At 34.7% G+C, this 20912-nt stretch overlaps 1 protein-coding gene and 1 pseudogene across 1 annotated transcript; one reads left to right on the top strand and one right to left on the bottom strand.

The window, feature by feature from the left end:
- The first annotated feature begins 4077 nt into the window (after positions 1-4077).
- Positions 4078-6946, top strand: LOC127091321 (cysteine-rich receptor-like protein kinase 10). Its single transcript, XM_051029935.1, has 7 exons — positions 4078-5102; positions 5186-5329; positions 5439-5560; positions 5644-5854; positions 5944-6181; positions 6267-6417; positions 6505-6946. Exons 1-7 carry the CDS (start codon positions 4217-4219, stop codon positions 6829-6831), a joined length of 2079 nt encoding a protein of 692 aa, XP_050885892.1. The 5' UTR covers positions 4078-4216; the 3' UTR covers positions 6832-6946.
- Positions 6454-9510, bottom strand: LOC127091323 (F-box protein SKIP1-like; annotated as a pseudogene).
- Between the last annotated feature and the right edge of the window lie 11402 nt (positions 9511-20912).

Consider the following 20912-nt stretch of genomic DNA (forward strand, 5'->3'; position numbering starts at 1 on the left):
CGGTACTTGAGATTCAAAATTCTCCGATTGTCTTCGTAAGGTAGGAGATTATGAATTTCGTATTTAATATCTGCAAGAGTCGTTGAACTTAAGATTTCGCTAGGGTGTCGCTCTGGAAAAGGAGACATTTGCGACATACCAGTTGATGTTTATTTGTGACATTTGAGACATTTTCAGTTTGTGTGAAATGAAAAACAAAAGTATATTAATTTATAGAAGTTGTAGACAAATGTAGACCATTCAAAACCTGATATGCTGATTTTGGAGATGCATCTCCGCATCTGCATCCTATTATCTTGTTCTGAAGATGCATCTTCAGAACCTCTCAAGAACTGAATAAGTAAAAAACTGAACCTTTGAAAACAAAAATTAGGTGAAAATATTTTTTGACAAATGAACAAGTGTTATGAGAAAGATAAAAAATATTTAAAAATTGAATATATTACACTTCATTAATATTGAGACACAATTACATACACATATTTGTCTGGCTAAACAGTAAATTAAAACGAATTGAAACATTTGTCGTCGACTAAATCAATGGATGGTACTCCCTCTGACTTTTGTGTCTGGCCAAATCTTCTTATCTTTTCTATCTCGGTGAATTTGCATCCCTAAAATTTTGTTTGCTAGCCCTAAGTCCTTCATATCGAACTCCCTAGCCAATTGTGTCTTCAATTCTTAGACTTGATCTTTGTTGGGTACCACCAACATGTCACCCACATACAACAACAAAATGATGAAAGCATTTTCCTCAAACCTCTTGTAATATGTACAATGATCTGAGCTCAACCTGTTGTATCCAAGGCTAATAATGAAAGAATCAAATCTCTTGTACCAACACCTCGTCGCCTGCTTTAAACCATACAGAGATTTGGTCAACCTGCAAACCAAGTTTTCTTTTCCTTTTTCTTCAAAACCTTCTGGTTGTAGCATATATATTTCTTCTTCAAGTTCTCCATGAAGAAAAGCAGTCTTTACATCCAATTGTTCAAGATGTAAATCATAAGCAGCACACATAGCTAACACTACTCTGATAGTGGTAAGTCTAACCACCAGAGAAAATATTTCATTGAAATTAATTCCTTCCTTTTGAGCATATCCTTTAACCACAAGTCTTGCACGATATCTTTCCACTTGATCATTACCATCACGCTTAATCTTATAGACCCATTTGTTGTCGATGGCTTTCTGACCCTCTGGAAGTACAACAAGATCCCATGTCTTGTTTCTATGTAAGGCTTCCATTTCTTCCTGCATTGCTGCCATCCATAGAGAATCACTTGAGCAACTCACAACCTCTTGAAAGGTTGATGGTTCTCCATCTTCTGTTAGAAGACAATATGCATCATGACTTGCCATAACATAGTCTGACTGCCAATTTGGTTTCCTTTTTTGACGTGTTGGTCGTCGAACTTCAACACCATCAGGTTCCTCTAGTTCTTGTACCTCGTGCTCTGGTTCTGCTTCAAAAGAATCATCTTCTACAGACTTTCCATCTATATGAAAAGTAGTGATATCTTTAGAAGTACTGTCATTTTCCTGCTCCCTTTATAGTTCATTCTCTGCAAAGATTACATCCCTACTGACAATAACCTTGCGAGAAGTGGGATCCCACAGGCGATACCCCTTGACACCATCAGCATAGACCAAGAATATGCATTTTCTGGATTTTGGATCCAACTTAGTTCTTTCTTGGGAGTTGTACATCACGTACACAGGACATCCAACCACATGTAGAGTAAAATACTCAGTTGGCTTTCCTTTCCACATCTCCATCGGAGTCTTTAAACCAATTGCACTTGATGGCGATCTATTTATCACATAACAGGCAGTTTTCACGACTTCTTCCCAGAATGACTTGGCTAATCCTGCAGTTCGCAACATAGCTCTAGTCCTTTCTAGGAGAGTTCTATTCATCCACTCTGTTACACCATTCCGCTGAGGCGTATGAGCAACTGTAAATTGTCTCATTATACCATCTTCCTTGCAAAATGCTAAAAAATCATCGTCTGTATATTCTCCTCCATTGTCTGTCCTCAAGCACTTAATCTTCTTTCCAGTTTCAAGCTCAATTAGTGCTTTGAATTGCTTGAATATTGAAAACACATGTGACTTCTTCTTGATTGGGTATACCCACAATCTCCTGGAGTAATCATCAATGAATGATACAAAATATTTTGTTCCTCCTATAGACATTTGCGGCGACTCCCACACATCAGAATGAATCAAGTCAAGTATGTGTTTGCTCTTAGTAGTTGATCTATCAAACTTTAACCTATTTTGTTTGCTTACCACACAATGCTCACAGAAAGGTAGACTTACTGATTTGAGCTCGGGTAAGAGATCACGTTCCGCAAGAACTTTCAAGCCTCGTTCTGACATGTGGCCCAGTCTGCGATGCCACATTGTCGTTGGGTTTTCTTGACTAGTTGATGCATTTGACACATCACCTTCTTGCAAAGTCTCTCCCATAAGAATGTATAGATTTGCAGATAGTTTCTCTGCCTTCATCACTACTAGAGAACCTCTCACCACCTTCAAGATCTCACCTTCAAAATGGGTCTTGCACTTGAGATCATCTAATTGTCCAATAGACAATAAATTTTTCTTCAAACCTTTCACATGTCGTACCTCTTGAATTGTGCGAATTGTACCATCATACATTTTTATTTTGATAGTACCGACACCATCAATTTCTAAGGCGTAATCGTTTCCCATGAACACTGATCCTTCTGAGATAGGTTGATAAGTGTAAAACCAATCTCGTCGAGGAGTCATGTGTCATGTTGCTCCTGAATCAATTATCCAAACATTAGTGAGTTGTTTACTACCTTTGGAATTAGTTGTTGCTCCGCTGTATAGAATCTCTCCATCATCAAAGGTATTGGCAATACATCCTTGAGATGAACTTGCTTCAGAAGACTTCTCACCATTCTTCTTAAACCAACAATCTCTTTTCAAGTGCCATTTCTTGCCACAATTGTAGCATCTCACATTCATCTTACTTCGATATTTTGATCTACCATGATTTTGGGTCCCATTGGGGCCACGTTCCACTGATCTGCCTCTTGTCATTGTCAAAGCTTCTACTTGTTTTGAGTTTTCTTGACGGTCTTCCTTATTTATACGCTTGGACTCTTCCTCAAGAATAGCTCCGGCAACATCATCAAAGTATAGACGGTTTGTAACATTATTATTTGTTAAGTTGACGACAAGTGGATCATATGAATCTGGGAAGCTCATAAGTAGAAGTTCTGCACGTTCATTTTCTGCTATGGTGAAATTTGTCGATGTAAGTTGAGCAAACATCGTATTAAGAGTGTTGATGTGATTTGTCACAGATGTGGACATAAAGTCATTTGTTTTGTAGAAAATGTCAATGCATTAGAAATCACTGATTTCTATGATAAAGAGAAGATTAAGCATAATTTACTAAATATGTATCAACTTATTTTAGTACATGAGTCTCTTATATATAGAGAACTCATATTGTTGTTTATGCATCATCCTATAATCATTCAATTGTGTTTCTTCTCATTTTTATTCTCTTCTCTTATATTTTAGTTGTGTTATAATTATTTCATGTTATTCTGATACCCATGATACCCAACATAGAGTGGAAAATTAAAAAACAGCATCCAACATAACACCAAACTGCAATTTGTAAAACAAGTAGTAGAACCTCCTATCATTATTATAAATAAATTTGACTTTTTTTTGTGTGCATTTAACTGTTAATATATTTAATCTATATATAGATTAATACATTAAAAATCAAATATATAAAAAAAAAAGTCAACTTAATATATAATAATAATCCGAAGGTGTATGCAATAATATATATATATATATATATATATATATATATATATATATATATATATATATATATATATATATATATATATATAATTGTTAGAGACAGAGACGAAATTATAAAAAAATTGAGGAAAGAAGTTGTAAGAGAATACCAAATTCCTTAGACTCCAATATTAATTCTTTTTATAATTAATTACTTAATTAATTCACAAATTTGTATTAAATTATTCATAAATTCAATTGATTGACTAAATTAAACTATTTTATTTACAAATCTAAATAAAATTTCCATCCAAATTTGAAAACTTCAATGTAAAATTCTTTGACTTGAATATAACAATAAGATTCATTGGCGTTTCAAATTTTTCAACTTCGTTGACTAGTCCAAATCTTTATGTTCAGCCTCCAAGATCAACAAGAGAACAATCAAAAGAAAGAGACACAATCAAACTTAACCAACAATAACTTCAAACTCTTTCTGCTCCTATCTGAAATGTTTCTGCTCTTCTTTCTGTTTTTATGGCTTACCTCAATAACTTCAACAACTTCATTGTCTCCAACTTTCAATGATATTTACTGTCCAAACAACACAACCTTCCAATCCAACAACAACACAATATTCAAAACAAACCTCAATGTCCTACTCTCCTCTCTCGTCACCAACGCCACGCTAGGCGGCGCTGATTTCTATTCAACCTTCATGGGATTGGGAACAACCAACGTTGTCAACGGTGTCTTCCTCTGCCGCGGTGACGTCAACTCCACCGTGTGTCAGAATTGTGTAACCACTGCAGCTACAGATATAACACGCCTCTGTCCTAACAAAACAGAGTCAATTATATGGTTTGATGAATGCATGCTGCGTTACACTAACCGTTATTTTAGCCCCACCAGTATCGTCCCAGGAGCGAATTTGAAAGATGACAAGAACATAACTACCTCGAAATTGGATACCTTTAATGGAATGTTGCTAAGTTTCTTGGATAGGTTGGCTAGAGAAGCTTCGAATTCTCAGACAGCGAAGCAATTCGCGACTGGTGAAGATAAATTCAACTTAAGCATAAGCAGCTCTTCGGTTTATGGATTGGCGCAGTGTGTCCCGGGATTGACGAATGTTCAGTGTGAGGAGTGTTTGGTAAACGCGTCGAGAACTCTTCTGACATGTTGTGAAGGAAAACAAGGTGCTAGAGCTCTTCTAGCATGGTGTAATATCAGATATGATTTCTACAAGTTTTACAATGCAACCGATGATTCATCTTCGCTTCCTCCTCCTTCTTCTGGTAAGAGGTCTCATTGGTTCAATCTCTAGTTCAATTCTTTAATGATTGCACTCAACTAATAAAGATAATTATTGTTTATGCAGGAAAGAACAGGTCCGGGTCAAAAACAAGAACGGTCTTGATTGTTGTTCTTGTTACCGGGTCAACAATTCTGTTTTGTCTAGGCTGCTATTTCCTCATCAGAAGATCAGCTTGGAAGAAATATAAAACCCTTTTGAAAGAAAATTGTAAGTAAAAAAAGACTAAGTCAAGTCGAGTTTGATTTCTTAAAAGTTTTACCGCATAAGACATTTAGCTCGCTTACTTTTAAGATTCATGTATATTTTATTCTTCTAGTTGGTGATGAAAGTGCGGCATTACAGTCACTACAGTATAATTTAACAACCATTGAAGCAGCCACAAAGAAATTTTCATCAGAGAATAAAATAGGCAGGGGAGGATTTGGAGAGGTTTACAAGGTAACAAATTATAAGCAAAAGTGTTAGTATAGTGCATTTATACTTTTATTTTCTCTAAGTTAATCAATCTGTTACAATTTCAGGGTACTCTTATAGATGGAAGACAAATTGCGGTGAAAAAATTATCTCAGAGTTCAGGACAAGGTGGAGTAGAGTTCATAAATGAGGTTTTACTAATAGCGAAACTTCAACATAGAAATTTGGTAACCTTAATAGGTTTTTGTTTGGAAGACCACGAGAAAATGCTCATTTACGAATACGTGCCCAACAAAAGTCTGGATTACTTTTTATTTGGTAATTAACCTGTCTATACGTATTGATTTTGATAGAACAATGTTCGATATTTCTCTCACTTTAATGAACGTTTGATGATGTATTGGTAGATCGCCACAAGGCTAGATTATTACACTGGTTTGAACGTTATAAGATCATCGAAGGAATTGCACATGGAATACATTATCTGCACAACCATTCAAGATTGAAGATTATTCATCGTGATCTCAAACCTAGTAATGTGTTGTTAGATGACAATATGAATCCTAAAATATCTGATTTTGGCATGGCACGAATGGTGGCTCTAGATCAAGATCGAGGAAGTACAAACAGAGTTGTTGGAACATAGTAAGTATGTGGACTCGATATACATTTGACAACAAGAACTACGTGATTTAAATTTTATTAATTTTATTGATTTTTGTTATAATAGTGGCTATATGTCTCAAGAATATGCAATGCATGGACAATTTTCAGAAAAATCAGACGTCTTCAGTTTTGGAGTCATAATTTTGGAGATAGTTAGTTCAAAAAAGAACGCCCGTTCTCTTTTATCGGATAACACCGATGACCTCTTGAGTCATGTGAGTATTTTATTTTGATAATAAATTGATCAAAAGAAGCATAAAAAGGATGATAATTCTAATATCTAATTCAACAAATTGTTGCAGGCTTGGAAACAATGGAGGGATCAAACACCATTAGAACTAGTAGACCAAGATATAAAAGAATCATGCAACCATAGTGAAGTGATTAAGTGTATTCAAATTGGTTTATTATGCATTCAAGAGAAACCTGATAATAGACCTACAATGGCAACAGTTGTTTCGTATCTCACCAGCCCTTCAGCGGAGTTGCCATTTCCAAGAGAGCCGACAGAGTCCATGCACAGTGGAATACTGCAAAATGTAGTAGTAGGGGGGTTGAGTTCGACTTCTATATCGACATTCAATGAAATAACTTCATCAGTAAGTTCTGCATTCTCTGCCAGTGCTTAGAATTTAGAATTCATGTAATGTGTTACTTACAAATTTTGTGTTGTATATTGCATATATCATGTTTTCTACATGTTTGAGTTGAATCACAATAATTTTTAAATGTCGATTCAAGTTACCTTGAAGCCTATGCGGTTAACAGAAGTTTGTGTTTAGTACACTTTATTTTATCAAAGTTCAGAGAATGGTGACAGATGTACTTACAAATTTTCCACGGGCGAGATCCTCACATCGGTGGCAGAATTTGAATTCAGTTATCCCTATGTAATTACCGAAAAATATATATTTAGCAATATAGCAGTAGAAAGAAGATGAGATGATGGACTCACAGTTTACATCTTGGACAATCTTCTTAGCAATTGTCACATTCAGAAAACATCTGTTTGAAATCTCCCTTATATAGTCTCGGATTTCCTTAGAATATAGGAATGTGGAATTTTAAAGTGTTTCAATCGCGACAAACTGGACGTTGCATTCACAATGTCTCGATTAGTTAAGTTATAACACCCAAACAAATCCAAGAGCTCAAGGTTAGGACACCCCTGACATATTAATTTGAGTCCTTTAGCTGAAAGTCCTAAGAAACTAATTCTAACCAAACCGATTCATAATATTCCTCTGAGGCAAAGAATTAGCAATGGCAGCAGCTTCAGAATCGGCTTCTGGCATGCAAGCAATTAGAAAATCGGCAAGAACAATCTCATTATCTTGGGATGGACCAAACCGATTCATAATATTTGTCATATTTCTCTTCAGAACCTTGAGGTTGAAGCAATTGCTGATGTCCAATTCCCTTTAATTTGGACACCCAAAAGAAATCTTAAGAGATTCAATCATCACTAACATTGCAATTTCTGATTGACAACGCCTTAAGATTTGGACATCTGAAATGCAGTTGAATCATCATGTTACTAAAATCATCACTACAAATGTTCTTAAGAAAAAATATTATTTATTAAAGTATATACTAAAACTAGATAAAACTCTTGCATCATTAGTAACATGAAAACTTTAAACAAGGTATATATGCATATATAAAATAGGACTAGATATCTAAATTGGTCCTCAATTTGATCATGTTTTGTGATTAAATTGCAAATTTTAGGGTATATTTGGATTGGTGGTATGAGATGGAATGGAATGGAATTGTAAATAATAAGATTTTATTGTTCGGATTTGTAAATAATAGATAGAATGGAATGTAGCGGAATCCATGAAATCCAATTTCATTCAATCCACTATTTATTTCATTCAATTTGAGATGAATGTGATGGAATAAAACATTGTTAATAAAATACTCAAACAATGAGGTGGAATTGCTCGGCTCCATTCCATTCTATAATGTTTCATTCCGCTCTATATTGTTTCATCAATCCAATAGCCTTAATCAAAATCGTTTCTCCAATAGTATTTAAAAGGATTAAAGTGACCGCGAAAACAGCTGCGATAAAACGGTATTGGCAGATACTGATACCGTTATCACCGTTTTTTATATTAATGAACAAATTTTGATTAATTCACACCGCGACGACCGCAATTAGTGTCGCGACACCTGTACCGACTGAAATCGCAAAAACCTTTATGCAACTGTGCCGCGGCCTCCTTAAGTGTATCTTTGGTTTAACTTTTGGAAAAGACTAATAATTCTAGAGGTGTAGAATTGGTTTTGGAATGATTTTGAGGTGTTTGGTTTTTCTTAATTTGAATTGTGTATCATAATTAATTCTACTTGAAATTGAAATTGAAATTACAATTTGTAGCTATTGAATTTAATCCTGATTTTACACTGAATTAATCGTTCAATTCGCGTTTACATGTATCAGAACATAAATGATTTTACATCCAACTCACCTTTAATCCAAATCAATTACACAAAATCAATTTCACTCAAAATCAATTCTCTTCATCGCACAAGCAAACACAGAAATCACAAAACTGGTCTACATTAGTGCAATTAAAGTGAATTCAAATTCAGATTCAAAAACCTATCTTTATAAAAACTCATAACAGACCTTATTTCCACTTTGAAAGCACCAAACCTACATTTTGTAAAGCAAACAAAAAGAAACAATGGGTATTGAAATTTGGAAGAAAGTTTATACCTTTGGCCAACAAGATCAAGAGAGCGATCAGAACAACGTTGAATACAAATCTGGGTGAGGAAGATGTGAGTCGATTGGACAACAGGTTGAAGCATTGAGTCGATCTTAGACTTGAATTTGCGGGTTGATAAGAGAGTTGATTTACGTGACAAGTCGAAGTAGGGTTGGAGGTTGAATACAGAGTGAAGAGAAGGTTCCTTGAAGGCACTGAACCATGATTTGCAAACCAACATTGCACCAAGCCATTGATCCTTTGCACTGAGTCGTGACAGAATATTAGTGAGACAGTCCCGAGTTAACTCAGCCCACTCGGCATTGCTTTCTTCCATTTCCTTTTAATTAACTCTTTCAAGTTTGGTAACATGCAAATGCTTCCTAAAAGTTAAACTAGGTAGTGAGGTTTTGAGGATATGTTTGGTTCAAGGGGAAAGAGTGTTGGTGCATAATGTTGTGAAGAAGATGAAGATTGAAGAAGAGACAACAATAAATTTCTATTAGTCTTATAAAAATATTAGAGCAAAATGGTTGCAAAGAGTCTTGTACACTACTTGAAATTCTGGTGTAGTCAGATTTCAGATGTTCTGCTCCAAGTCATGACATCTGATCTAACATTGTACCTAGTACAACAAGACAGTTATTACGCTCTGTACTCATATGCACACTCTCACAGGTGTCACGACTTATCATTCTATGTCACCTTAGAATGAAGGAACACCTAGTTGTGTGCCTTAGGTAGAAGGATTCAACAGAGGTTAATCCTAGCACTTGCTTCTGTTGTTCTCTTCCACAGCAGTCAGCACGATGTCTTAACATCATCTGTTATATTATTACAGTGTGCTAGCCTATTACTTGTATTTCCTAATTTAAAGTTGAACACGTTAATCTAATTTCCACTTATTAGATTGCTAACAAATAAGCTATTTGTTAGGTTCATTAATTGTAGGTTAGTAGTTGGTTTCCTGAATTTTCTCTCAGCTGTTGAATCCCTGAAGAATAGCCTGAGAAAAATACTGAACCAGAAAAACCAATCATCCTACAATTTAGCACATGCTGTCAGGAATGAATGTCACGACATTCAATTTGACAGTCAGAACATATATCTCATGGTATGTTCCTGAAAACCGATTGTGCTAAACTTGATGTACTGTAAGAGACCAATCAGTCTCTAACTCAGTATCAATCTGTGTGAACAACTGTCTAAACATTCAGTTAGACAGTTTCATCATGATCATTGGCCATGTCTGTTTTCAACTTGAACACCAGACTTAAGAACATACTGAACTGAAGCAGACGAACCAACCTGCCTGTTGTTTAGTATATGCTGTCCACAATGAATGTCAAGACATTCTTATTGACATTCAACCTGAAGGCTATGTATCAAGTCTGTTATTAATTTGATTGGCAGACTGACATACAAGCTTTGTTATGGCACACATGATTATAACATACTGAAGGAAAACAAACACAGGAAATTGTTAACCCAGTTCAGTCCAACATGACCTACATCTGGGGGCATCCCAAGGCAGGAAGAAGATCCACTATTAGTAGTATCAATTCAGAGTTAAACTCATCCGTTTACAACTCTTCACTTAATCCCTACCCAATGCAATCTATACCTAGGAACTCCTAGATAGAAACCTCCAGTTTCCATTCCTATCACTACAAATACAATGTAATGTTCAAACACCTTGAACTTGCTTCACAGCTTCATTCAAGAACATAATCACTCTTGCCTACAGGCTTAAGTTACAAATACTCTCAGCTTTTACAACTGAGAAACACATGGTAACCTTCCCACAGATTGGGAGGTTTACCTTACACACACCCCTAAAAATTCATTCTAAGAGGCTTGCAAACACTAGGTTACAATCAGCTATTTATAACCTAATTACCTAACTGGATTTGGGCCTTCAGAAATCGCAGCAGACTTGTTCTTTGCTGTTACAAATTCAGCAGAAAAATTCTGCTACAAACAAGATCTTCAAGTTCCTAAAATCTTTCCATATATATATCTCCATATTTAGAGCCTATATATATTCTGATTGAGTCTTCAAGACCTCCACATGGGAGTTAGGATATTCACCAGATATCCTTGCTGATCCCAGAATATATACTGAATTAACTAATTCAGTTTTCTACACATGTGCGATGTCACAGACCTGATGTCGTGACATCGTGCATGACATGTTGGTCCAGATGTTGAATTTCTTCAACCCAACATATTAAAACAACAGAGATGATTACATTATTTGTTTTCTAAAATTAATGTCAATCCTGAGGTATTAACACTACTCTCTACTGCTATTGACACTACATTATTAAGTTTACCAAAAACAAATGTTGAAAATGAATTATTTTTAAAATCATCTCTTAATTCATATTTATCTAATCAAAATTAAAAAAAAAAACCAATTACATACCTCAAGTGCAGAAATTGATCAATCTTGATCGTTTTCGTCAGAACACGTCTTCCAGTTAATTCTAGGTGCTACAATGGATAATTTCTAGTACTCCATTTTGAACCTGACTTCTTAGAATATCAAATTTAATCTCAATATGTTTGCTTCTCTAGTGCAGTACTAGGTTCTTGGCAAGATTGATTGCAGACTTGTTATCGATCATCAATTTCAGAGGTTTGTTTACCTTGATTTTAGATCCTGCAATAAATTCAGAAGTAAAAAACCTTGACATGCTGCCACAACACCTGCAATATATTCAGCTTCACAGGTTGACAAAGCAACTGATTGCTTCTTGGAACACCAAAAAATAAGACCTCTCATATACTTAAATAAATATTCATAAGTACTTCTTTTGTCAACTCTGTTTCTACACCAATGAGAGTCTAAGTAACACATCAGATATAAAATCTGATATTACAACTGCATAGCAAATATCAAGTCTGGTATTACAAAAATGAGAGGGGTAGAAACTAATTTTAATTAAATAAACTAATTTTAATTAGATATCTATTTGATTTGCGAGAATAAATTTTAAAATTAATTTTATACTTAAATTCTACAACATTTATATTAACTAAAATAATTATGTGCATTTTGAGTATATTTTACCAAATAAAAATTGCACTTTCATAAACAACAAACAACATAAATAATTAAATACAAAATATTCAATGTTTCTAATAAATAAATACAAATAAAAAAACATGAGAAAAATGAATCATACTATAAGTTTCAACGAACAAAATAATAATAAAAAGAACAAAATAAAACACACGAAAAGAAAAAAAGTATCATCAAAATTGGGATAAAAACTAAACAATATCGGATCACTTAATGTACAAGATCGCATGTTGTCTTCTCTGTAAATATGGGTGAACGGTGTAATTATCCTAAGATTCTTGCAATTAGCTCATATGTTCTAGAACTCTAAAGGCATCCAAAGTCGCTCTCATGATGTAGTGAATAGCTCCAAGAGAGTCCGTCTACATCTAGATTTTAGACCACCCCTAACCAACACATTTTTAATGCTATCATAATAGAGTGTAGCTCCGCGTGCAGCACATTACCCTAACCTAGATTAGCAGAAAAAGCACTTAGGAATCCTCCCCGAGGGTCCCTGCCAATACCTCTCTCTGAAGCTAAATTATCTTGAATTGATTCGTCCATGTTTTTTTGTCCACTCCGTACTTAATTTGTTGTGAATAACAAGTGTGAATTACAAAATTTGAAAAACAAAGTGTGGGAAGTCTCACATTGGTTAGAAATATGGAAAGTTGAGCATTTATAAGTTAGAGAATCCATACAACTATCATCTTAAGATTTTTGATAAGTATATGGTGTGTCTCTCACAAATGTGTGTTACTCTTAAAGAAAAACCCCAAAGTGTAAAATTCTCTCTCGTGTTGATGTTCTGACTTCCCTAACTCTGGTATCAGAGTCTGGTTCGAGTGAGGGATTGACTTCTTTGTATTGAAAGTACTCCCCACAGGAGGTGGATATGAGGTGTCTCATTGAAGAGTATCAACAGGTGGTACAAGTGTATCTTAATGAAAGAGGTTCCGCTTGAGAGGCAACATTGTGGATAAACTCACACTTTAGGGGGAATGTTGAGACTAACAAGTGTGAGTTAGAAACTAACTTTGAGAAAGAAAATATGGGGAAACCCCATATTGGTTAGAAATATGGAGACTTGAGCATTTATAAGTGGAAAAATCCACACATCTATCACCTCAAAGAACAAGCAAGTGAAGTCGAAAGAGAAGTTCAACAAGAAGAAGGCAGCGATCAAGCAAGCACAAGCAAACCTCAAAGAACAAGACACATGTCTGCAAGGTTACAAGAATGTGTGATTACATCAAATGATATGGTCGATGATGAAGGTGAGCTGGTACATTAGAATTTCTATGCAGATGTCAAACCAGTCGATACAGATGACGCATTGAAGGATTCGAAGTCGATGAAAGCAATGAATGAAGAAATGGAGTCCGTCGAAGTCAACAATACTTGGTCACTTGTCTAATTGCGTCAAGGCAAGAAGGCAATCAATGTGAAGTGGGTATACAAGGTGAAGTTGAATCCTAAAGGAGAAGTAACTTGACACAAGGCAAGACTTGTAACTCAACACAAAAGGTTCTACTATTGAACCTATAATTCGCCATACTCGGCCATCATTGTAATTCCTCTCTGGATTACTATGCTCAAAATGCCATTCAAGACCATCACAATAATCCCTCTCTATATTACTATGCTTAAAACTCCATTCAAGGCCATCACTATAATCCCTCTATGGATTACTATGCCTAAAACACCATTCAAGATCATCACTATAATCCATCTCTGGATTACTATGCTCAAAATGTCATTCAAGGTCATTGCTATAATCCTTCTCTGGATTACTATACTCAAAATGTATTTTCAAAATAATTTAATTATTTATCTCAAAAGGTAAAGTTATATTATTATCAATTGTTCTCAACTCATCAAATTACTCAAAACAACTCAAAAAGGTCCAAGGAAGGATAGTTTATCAAAAACTTATTATTTTCTCAAAAACTCTTAAAATTTAAGATTATTATCATGTCAGACCATCAACGGGGAAATGACAAGCAATTCCTTCAATTTACTCAAAAATGACTCTAAGATCACCAAAAGGACTTTAAGGTCACAAGATGCTCTAAAATACCACCGAAGGACTCTCGGACTCCAAAAACTCCAGGAAATGCTCAAAATAACCTTGAGTACCCCTAAGGTACTCTAAAGTATCTAATTGAACTAAGGGTAATGTTCATGAGTTATATCTCTACTAACGACATAGAAGGCGATTTTCCTCAAAAATTACTCAAAAGATAACCTTATAATGTCAATAGTGCTCCAAACTCAGCTCAAGTGTATTCTATATTCTGATCTCCAACTCTAACAACTCAAAAGAAACTATAACAACTCTATAATAACTCTAACCAAATAAAATAGGACCCTCAAACTCATGAAAAGATAACAAAAGATCACAACACCCAAAATTGCTCAAAACTCTAGACCTAACTCTAAAATTGTCCCACCTTAAAATAACACCAAATATTATAGACTTATGATAAAATTATGAAACTCTCCAGTTAGAAAGTTATTTAAACCCTCTTTCAAACACATTTAAATGTACCTCAAGCGGAGTTATGAAACACCAGTTCTATTCATTTAAGTTTAGCTCTATCGCGACAATTCCTGCATGAACTCTAAAATAAAATGTCTGACTTTCAAAATAGCACAAAACATTATGTACTCATGATAAAATTATGAAACTTTCCAGTTTATTAAGACCTCTTTCCAGCTTAACTAACGACATCTTAAATGGACTTACGAAACTTAACTTACGCGTGAAACATGATGATCAACGCAAGATTGAAATTGACTACGCATATGGTATAAAACTAGAAAACTGCTACTATTGTAGCGCCCTTAAACCCAATTTATCTACTTCAAAATGAAGATTATTATGTTATTTTTCTAACACAACTGACATCATCTCAAACCGACTTACGAAACTCAAATTATGCCTGAAATAAGGCGGTCAACCCCCTTCTATGGCTACCTATGTTTTTCTACGTTTTTCACTTTATTAAACAGATCCAAAACTCGACCAATTCGCTCAATTGAGTCCCAAGCGCCCCAAAACAGAGAAGGTTAACCGAATTCAAATATTACATGTTTATATTCTCGCCTTATCAAAAGACTTTATAGCCAAAAAGTCTATGTTATGTATGAGATAACCTTTAACTATGGTCACTTATCAACCAAATAACAAATCGACCAAAAACTATGGTCATTACAAAATTGGGAAACCAAACGACCCAAATAGAGTCGTTCGAATTCCCGGGGGCAAAATCTCAATTCTACAACAATAATCAATCAGATAAGAAAAATAATTCATACAATCAAATTATTACCATTACAAGGTTATATCACTTATAAAGACCTTAGGGGATTTATTTCGAATCCCCTTTGTTTACCGTGAAAATTGGAAAACAACCTCTGGTCTCCAAAAATGATTTATTTTATAGGACCAACCAGTGAATCCTAGGACATGTGCTTTTGTTAAATTATATTTGAAAGTCTATAAACACTTCGACAATGCCCATGATTTGAGAATGTTGTTTAAAGTTTAAAAGTAAATGCAGAATTTGTAAAGGAGTTGCAATAAAGAACTTCAAAGTAAATTGCAATCAGAAAAAATAATTGATAAATTGCAAATGACTTCAATTGAAATGAAAATATGGTGATTCATACGTACATTCTCAACAAACTCGCTTCTCAAACACACTTATATACTTAGAGTAATTTGTGAGTATTTGTACAATGATTGAACACACGGAAATCCTATACACTAAGACCCATATTTATATTAAGTCGAAAATAACTGCTATCAACGGTCTTTTCTCTAGAAAATGACACATTTAGCTTGCACGTCTTCACTTCACCATAAATTTACACGCGTCATTTTAGATAAATGGATAAGGACAAAAGACAGTTATCATCCTTATTCAAAATTTAAAACCTTTCGTCGAACGCAAGCTTAGTATTGCTTCCGTCGAAGTTTCAGTCTAAACTCAGAAATATTTCTAATTCCTAAAACCAACATTTCCTTCTTATACAAAGGACCTCTTCGACTAAGATCTCCCAAAATACTTATTGTCGAAGTCAAAACATCTTTAAAATGTTTCTTTTGCCCATCATACTTAATCCAACTTTGGCGTCGAAATCTCAGCTAACAAATTGCCCCCCAAAAAATTTCATTTTTGACCAAATAGAGAAAAAGACATTTTTTGAAAGTATCTTTCAACGCCACAAACTTTCCATCAGCTATGACGTCATGATCATCATGGCACCTTCTCTCAAACGTCTTCTCAAAACCATGCAAGAATATTTATTGCAATCATCACGCTCCTAGCTCCTAGGAGATCGTGGGCTAGCTCAACTACCATTGTTCCATCTTTATGACTAGAACCATCAAAGTATAATTTCTAGGGTTCAAGCTCCAGATAGTTTAAGGAGTGTAGCGGTAAAAAAATTGAGATTAAGCTATTGATTAACTTAATTCACAAAACAAGAGTCGTCATCGCGCTTTTATTGTTTCCAAAGAAAAAGGAAAAAAGTACGAACAAAACCCAAAGAAGTTTTAAAACAAAACAAGTAAAAAGAGAATAAGGGTATGAGGGTTAGTTATGCAAAGGGAAGGTATTAACACCCTAAACATCCATGGTACTCCATGGGAACCTCCTTGAAAATATGCACATTTTAGCTTGAAAAAGGTGTTGTTTGTTAAAAGATTGGAGGGATGGTAAAAGAGGCATTTTTATTATGATTTGGTGTTTGCCAAGACTTTTAAAGTCTCATGCCTACGTACCAACAAAGTCCAAATGAGGATCAAAACCTCGTAGTTCGTGGTAAAAATAACAAAAGGAGTTTGTTCTAATTCATTTTTATGGAAAATACATTTTGTCATTTTAAGGAGAATACTCAACTAGTCACCCACAAGTATGAGAACTTTGCGTCATCATAAGAAGGGTTCCAACTTGGATAGGATCAACAAGTATGCCACTAGCTCCCACAAATGGAAAATAATTATCACCGATACTATGGAGATAGGAGAATTATAACTCAACTATGGAAATGACTCATGTCTAATTCCTTGAGAAAAAGTTTAAAAAAGGAAAAGGTGCACAAAGGGCACAAAAATAGTTTGAATGAGTTAGGCATCCTTTAGTCTTTTTGAAATTGGTCTAAGTATGCTTAAGATGGATTAACATTTATTGAGAAAAGTTTTGAAAATCACTTGACAAAAGTCAAGGTTTATTAAGAAAAATGGTTCAAGTTAAAAACAAGAAGGTTTTGAAAAAGAGAGAAGATTTTGAAAATTCAAGAAGGGGAAGAAGAAGAGACTATCCTAAAGCAGTAAAGTAAAATCTAAAGAAGAAAGATCTAACCAAGAGATAGCAAGTTTTGTGACATAAGTCAAGCAAGAATTCCCTCATTTGGATTAAGCCTAGAAAGCAAAATAAGTAAATAGTAATCCATGTGTCAGATGAAACCAAAGTAACCAAACCAAGTTTTCACAGAGAAGTCCAAAGTCGAAGGTATCAAATGGATTCCATAGCCTCAAGTCACAAGTCCCAAAGCAAAGGTCAAGATTCTAATTCTAAGTCCATAACTCCACAAAGGTGCCAGGGATAGTAACCACAAGTCCAAGAATCAAGATCACCAAGTTCCTTTTAGGGGTTTTCCTTTATTAATGTATTTTAAAAGAAAATGAAAGTCCAAATGGACAAAGGAAAAAGAGCATAAACATAAATTAAGGTCCACATGGACAAAGAGCAAATGTGATATGAGATGATAGAATAAAAGCATAAAGTAAATAACAAGAAATGAAAAGCATGAAGTAAATGACATAAAAATAAAGTTAATACGATAAGATGTTAGTAAATGTTAGTGAAAGAAGAAAATATATTTTGGTCACTTTTTGGAGAACACTCAACTATCCACTCACAAGCATGAAAATATGAACCTATACATCATTTATGAGAAGGGATCCAACTTGGATAAAATCAACAAGTATGCCACTGGCTCTCACAAATGGAAAAAGAGCAAAATTTTCACACAATACCATGAAGAATATGAGACTTACAATCTCACTTATAAAAATGTCGTTGCTTTTGAAACAAATTTAGCGATATGTTAAGCAATTGCAATTGGACTTATGTAGAAGTCACAACTATCTAAGACCGGTCAATAATAATGTTTGTGTTAATACATGCTAGAGAAATGATATATAAATAATCCTCCTAAAGTTATGCCACACAAGAAAAGAAAATGAAAGGGGATGATCAAGCACAAAGGCTAGGAGGATGGTCCATTACTTCAATCCACATTTCACGATACCTATGACAAACTTATACATCAACCCAAAGTACCTTAAATGATTCATGATCACTTAGAAGGTAGATTTGAAATGATGAAAGCTCATCAAACACCAATCCACACATAATGAACAAGATGGACACAAATTCATCCAATTGATCAAAAGGGAAAGAAGGGGATGAAGACGAAAGGGGACAAGAGAGGTCACACCCAAATTGAATCACAAATTTGATCAAGTCATCATCAAAATCAATCATCCATTTTAGTGGATAGGGTCTTCACCCCATCAATACCCAAGATCCATTGAGTTTGATGAGACTTGAAGTCAAAATCATCATGATCCAAGGCCAACAGAAGTCCACAAGGTCAAAAAAAAATTAAAATGCAATTAAATAAAATAAAAATGCATAAAAGATATTTTTAAATGAATTTTAAAATGGAAATAAAATAGAAAATCTACAAAGTCCTTCAAAATACCAAATAAATTGCCAAGAAAGTTATGGAAGGTTGGAAATAAAATGAGAAACATATAATAAAATGACGTGGCATATCCAACACTCCAAATAATGAGAAACACGATGCAACACGCTACAATCAGAACACATAATCCAATTTGAATTTAACCAACCAAAACATTTTAAAATGCCAATGTGTCTGACCAAAACTCATACCACCTGAGAAATACTCTGGTCATCTTCTCCGATGAGCTCTCACCAGAGTTTCATCATTTGGTAGCTTCCAGACACGAGACCATCACCATTGTGATCCTCTTCTTATCTCGAATTCAACCTTATGCCTCAAATTCATTTATGTGAACTAGGCAAGGGGAATTTCAAATAAGTTTCAAAAACAAGCAAGGCACAAAAAATAAAATTAAATGATGAACACGATCAATCAAAGCCAGATAAGTTAGGGAAAAACATTAGAGAGTGAATGACTGCATTGTGGTAACTTGTTTGAGTTCAAATGATGCTCGGAACTACCTTGTCCAGATGGTGGTCAGAAGTTGATGAAGCTTGATCTGGTTGGAGAAATTCAGAAGGTCTCAGAGCTTGAGAATTGTTGCAAAAGTTTCAAAGGATGCCGGTAGAGCTAATAGAATCAAGAAAATGGATTAAAACAGACTGAAACTCAAAACACGATAGTTGAATTTTCCGGAAAAACTTCAAGTTGCAACAGGGGTTTCTTGGCTCTCCAAAGCTTGTAAATGAAGGCAAAAGCTTCCTCTATTTATATGCAGTATAATTGGATTCAAATACGTGTGGGATGATGCAGAATTCATGCAAAACCAAATTGATCCAAGTGTGTGAAAAATGTGACTTGAAACTCCTTAACACTCAACCAAATGATGCGTTTTAAGTGTCAATTAACTTCTGGAGGTTTTATTAAACATGTTTAGGACCAAAACACTTGCTAATTTGGCTTGGAATTGAGTTTAGTCATGATCAAATTTCGGGCAATGGTGATTTCTTCAGTTTCAAGTCACAATGTTCAACTCAATGGGGCATCCTACTCAAGAGGCCTTTTGATCCCATTCTTCTTGCAATGTGTTAACATCATGGCCAAGATTACAATGAGCAAAGAAAGGTTGCATTTGGAGATTTGAGCACAAAGTTATGGTGTGTTGAAGTTGGCATAAAATACTGGTTCCATAACTTTGAAAAATTTGAATGTTTCATGGCTGAAGATGATCTATAATGTCCCAATGAATTCCATGGCCTTCCAAGCATAATTTGACCTTGAAAATTGAAGAAGTTATGATTAGCTCCATATACTGAAAATTGAAGAAGTTATGATCCTTGAAAGTTGGCAAAAAGTCACTTGAAAATAGGTCAAATTCACTAAGTCCCCAAATGACCTATAATGTCTCCAAACTTTTGATGATCCTCCAAGCATAACTGGCTCTTATAATGTAAAGAGAAGTTGTATAGGATGTTTATAAGAGTCATATGAAAAAAGTGGCATTCAAAAATATTGAGAATTGAAGGAGTTGTGGTCCTTGGAACTTTGACTTCAAAATGTTGACTTTTAGGTCCAACCCCTTGGAACAAGCTTGTGCACTTGGACTTTTCTTGCATTTCAAAGCAAATGGGTGATTTTATGAACTCGGGATAAGGTGTCCTTGATGTCCTCTTGATTAAATTGCTCAAAGATTGAAGTTGCTTGTTGAAGAAGGCATGCAAATAAACACATGAACCTTTGACTTTCTTTAAGAAGTAAGCAACAAAACTTTGAGATGATCTTGATTTGGGAAACCCTACCTTGCATAATAAATTCAAGAGAAACAAGACATATTTTTTATATTTTGATTAGCGGTTAGATAAGCAATGGATCAAATAAACACAAAGGTAAAACAAAGAGGGGCTTGGTGATCTCTACAAGAAACAAACCCAAGGATGGTTAAGGGAAATGCCAAGACGGGACCTTGTTTGTATGCAAAAGATGCAAATGAGATGTGGGATCTTAGGGTTAAAAATCAGATGCCCCTATTTAAGTTTCTTCATTTTGGAGATATGAAGATTGAAATCTTCGTCTTGAAAAGATTGGAGAGACTTAAATATTAAAGAGCCAATTTTTGGCCCTAAGATGTCGCGAAATGCTTATGATATGATATGAA

Source organism: Lathyrus oleraceus, chromosome 6 (genome assembly GCF_024323335.1).
Source record: "Lathyrus oleraceus cultivar Zhongwan6 chromosome 6, CAAS_Psat_ZW6_1.0, whole genome shotgun sequence".
Classification (NCBI taxonomy): Eukaryota; Viridiplantae; Streptophyta; class Magnoliopsida; order Fabales; family Fabaceae; genus Lathyrus; species Lathyrus oleraceus.